Here is a 3,476-nt window from a genome sequence, read left to right as displayed (position 1 = left end):
GGTTCACTTTCTAAAAAGGCCATTTATTTCTGTCTATAATGATGTACAAATGAGCGTTCTTTCTCATTTTGCCTCCGAGAAATGAGCAAAAACGGGACGGAAAACATGAAATTTTGCAATAATCTTACGCCACCCTTTCACAAAACGACGATCATTTTTCTAATTTTATAGATAACAGAAGACTGTATTTTTTCTACATAACCCCCCCTAACTTTAAAGCTGGATCCGCCCCTGCCTCTACAGGCAACTAAGCGACGTGGAATAAGCGTAATAAAAGACACCATTGATAAAGGCGAAGCGGAAAAAACACTTAAAATGAATCTTACTTGGACAAAATTCATGTCGCTCAACAACGGAAGAACCAGCTCCTTGATTTCCTTGCCGAATGGTATTTTGGCTTGCGGCAACCACGCCCAATGGTATGGGTACGCCCGCCAGCTATCCGGATGCTTGTAGGGAAATGCCAGGCCGTTGTCAATGGCGGCAATTTTGATTTCGGGCATATTCACCATACTCCAATCAGTCGACTCCGTTAGGTCCACTTGCTCGCTAACGGTGTGCCCGTTCGAAATCGTCGGCTGATCGTACCTGATCAGCCAGTTATCGTTGCCACGATCGGTATTTCGAATGATGTAATCCAGAACAACCAGCCGTTCAAACTGTAACTGGAACTTTTTCGCTATGGGAGGCGCCAGCGGCTCCATCTCGAACTTGGAGAGCCAGTGGTGCGCGTCCTTGTAACTGTTCACAAAAAATTGAAAAGAACCCACCTGGAAAGTGGGAGGTTGCAATTAGCATAAAATGTTGGTGAAAAATTCGTTATCAACCTTTGGCGGCAGCCCTATGCGATTGAACCGCAAGCCCACGTTGGGGAACTGCTCCATAATGGCCCGTTTCACTCGCGCCTTCTGCCGGTCTATTCTCAAATAGTTGAAGGTTTCTGACACTAATTTCACTACCTGGAAACGCAATCGAATGTATTCAATTCCGGGGGCAAGGAATCCTCCAACGGGCTCACCCTAGTTTTAGGAACGATGTTGAGCCCCAATTTGCTGTCTACCAGATAAGCGGCCGCCTCTGACAAGTAGCCCTGATTGGGAATGAGACACGAACGACCAAAGCAGCACGGACAGCACAACTTGTGCATCCATTTTATCCATTTCGGGTTCAGTCGGCCATAGGGTTCTTCGTCTTTTGGCTTGAACACTGCTATGACTTTCTAAGGAAAAAAATGTCGTGTTCAACACCCGAATCGAATATAGATTTTAAAAAATAATAACTCTAATCGAGCAGAATCTGTGCGAATCGTCCCAAAAGCCGCAATTAGTCTTGCAATTAGGGCTCCCCCAGACGCTTCAATTATCAATTTTCTATGCTTAATCTGGGATATGGCAAATTTGCTTGAATTGCACATCGGTGTTAAGCAGTAGAAGGCCATTGGAGGCGAAACCATTGCACTTACCCCCGCTTGATTTTTCACAAAATACGACCCACTGGAGCCCTGAGAGATGCGCTCTGGAAAAATCCCATTGTCTATGGCCGTTTCCGCTTGCCAAACCAAATCGGTGAAATCGGGATCATCTGCAATCAAGGTGTTATTTTTATGGATAAATGCTCGAAACTCCTGAGAGGGAGTCAGGCAGATTTTTTATCACAAATCTGTAAGCGTTATAGTATGATTGTGCTTAGTACACATCGCACATCGTAAGGATGTGGTACACAGTAAGTGCGCTCGAAGTTCCGGAAGGAGAATAAACAATACGCGTTTGTGCTTGTCCTGGCCTCATACAGCTTACCTGGAAAATGATTGTACGAGACCTCAAGTCCCCCCAGAAGGGGCTGAGACTCCCGATTGATCCCCGGGGAATCCAAGCTGCCGTCGAAAGCCACTTCCGGAACAAGGGGAACGTCTTCACCGTCACTACTATGGCATACAACGGAAAGGGGCGCAGATCTCGATGGGGGCTCGTGGACAGCGGCAGTGTTGACCAGGATACTCAGGGTCTCGCTGGCACTCATCACCTGCAAATCGCTTCGCTACTGTTCCGCATATGTATTGCCGCAATTCGCAAGCAAATTGCCAACTGATTGCTAATTGACAGGAACCGTGGGCCTGGATGGGGACATGCGTTGATTTATCTGCAAGATAAACAATCTTCTACGTCTCAGGATTTATTTCTCTTTGCAGCTATGGGCTAACCTTCGAACGAATGGTTTGCTCGAGGGAAATTGGAACGATGGGCACAGTTTTGCAGGTGGGCAAATTTTGCCGTTTCAACGGTTTTCACGCAAATCCGCAACAAAAAACCGAATCATTTCCCATTTTCAATATCAAACACCAGCTGATTGTGTGTGATTCATTTAGGTGACAGCTGTCAGATTACAATAATCTGATACGTGTCTGTCAGTTGTCACTTGAATTTGCTCTGAAAAAAATCGTTGAAACCATTCGCAAAGGCTTTGAGCAAATCCTGCTATAGAATTCTGAAGTACATTTTCAGCAATTTTTTTCTAAATTGTTTCAAAAGCCAGAACATACTGCGTTCATATGTTTGCACTTTAGCTGCGCTGTTGCGAATGCGATTTAGCACCTTCGCAACGCTAACTCAGTTGCAATATAATACAAGGTTATGTTCAAAAGGTTGCTTTGAATTAGCGGACAACAGGAAAAATGAAGAAAAATCGATTTTTCCCATATTAAGTGAATCGTCTCAGTAAATTGCGGTAGGATGTTTTGATAAAAATCAACCTTTACCAAGACCAGCAGCGGTCATTTGTCCAAAGTCGAAAAATGGTGAGTTTGATTCAATTCTATGGAACTTTGCTCGAGGCCTAGGCCTGCCATGTAGCTTCTTATTTCACTCGTTTAACGTAACCATACTCCTGTTTGCACTTGTTTTAATTCATTCACCCTTACAGATACAGGGTAGTGTAAGTAGTAAGTAGTAGTTCTATTGGGACGACTGTTCATGATTTTAATGCAATTTGCGTGCATTTTTTACTAGACTAACGCCATTTCGAAAAAGTACATAACGATCGCTTGCTGTGCATGGGCCAGCCACTTTATGTCTTTGTGGGGCGGGTTTTTCTTCGACGATTCGGAAGCTATCGTCCACAACCAAGACATTCAGTCTCGTAGACCGTGGCAGTCTGCTTTTGCTAACGACTTTTGGGGCACCAGCATCACCCATCCCAGCAGCCACAAGAGCTACCGGCCACTAACCGTCTTATCTTACCGGTAAGCTGGAAAATATCGGCACTATTTTATTTGTTCCAGTACGCTTTTGTTGTTCAGATAGGCAGTACTGCTAACTACAGTATACAGTACGTACTACTAAGCAAACATTTATCAGCTTTTGCATTTGATACACCTGGGTAACAGGGGCGGATCCAGCTTTAGCTTTATCCAGCCCGTTTTGCATGTTTCTCGGAAGCAAAATGAGCAAGAACGCTCGTTTTTACATCATTCCAGAGAT

The 3,476-nt window shown here is 44.5% G+C and overlaps 2 protein-coding genes across 9 annotated transcripts in view; one reads left to right on the top strand and one right to left on the bottom strand.

Annotated features, from left to right (window-relative positions):
- Nucleotides 1-2,397, bottom strand: part of LOC109533116 (phosphatidylinositol 4-kinase type 2-alpha) — a 3,697-nt gene extending 1,300 nt beyond the window's left edge. The window contains exons 1-6 of the mRNA XM_019898354.2: nucleotides 2,201-2,397; nucleotides 1,797-2,139; nucleotides 1,463-1,581; nucleotides 1,019-1,219; nucleotides 828-959; nucleotides 327-770 (exon numbers count right to left, since the gene is read on the bottom strand). Coding sequence (XP_019753913.1) covers nucleotides 327-770; nucleotides 828-959; nucleotides 1,019-1,219; nucleotides 1,463-1,581; nucleotides 1,797-2,019 — 1,119 coding nt within the window. The 5' untranslated portion in view covers nucleotides 2,020-2,139; nucleotides 2,201-2,397. The remainder of the gene's footprint in view (nucleotides 1-326; nucleotides 771-827; nucleotides 960-1,018; nucleotides 1,220-1,462; nucleotides 1,582-1,796; nucleotides 2,140-2,200) is intronic.
- A 92-nt stretch (nucleotides 2,398-2,489) lies between these two features.
- The window catches only part of LOC109533112 (protein O-mannosyl-transferase TMTC4), a 5,105-nt gene continuing 4,118 nt past the window's right edge, over nucleotides 2,490-3,476 (top strand). For 4 of the 8 annotated variants that reach the window (XR_007280625.1, XR_007280626.1, XM_019898345.2 and 1 more), the window contains exons 1-2: nucleotides 2,490-2,794; nucleotides 3,006-3,238. Coding sequence is in view for 4 of the 8 variants with exons in the window: in XM_019898345.2 (XP_019753904.2) it covers nucleotides 2,792-2,794; nucleotides 3,006-3,238 (236 nt within the window). In the remaining 4 variants the exon portion in view is untranslated. The other 4 variants (XM_019898346.2, XM_019898348.2, XM_019898349.2 and 1 more) reach the window with 4 other exon arrangements.

The sequence above is a fragment of the Dendroctonus ponderosae genome, unplaced genomic scaffold (assembly GCF_020466585.1).
Source record: "Dendroctonus ponderosae isolate FM_Combo_2020 unplaced genomic scaffold, Dpon_F_20191213v2 Dpon_F_20191213_11, whole genome shotgun sequence".
NCBI lineage: Eukaryota > Metazoa > Arthropoda > Insecta > Coleoptera > Curculionidae > Dendroctonus > Dendroctonus ponderosae.
Note: the sequence above shows the minus strand (reverse complement) of the source record. Positions and strands in the feature narration are given on the sequence as shown.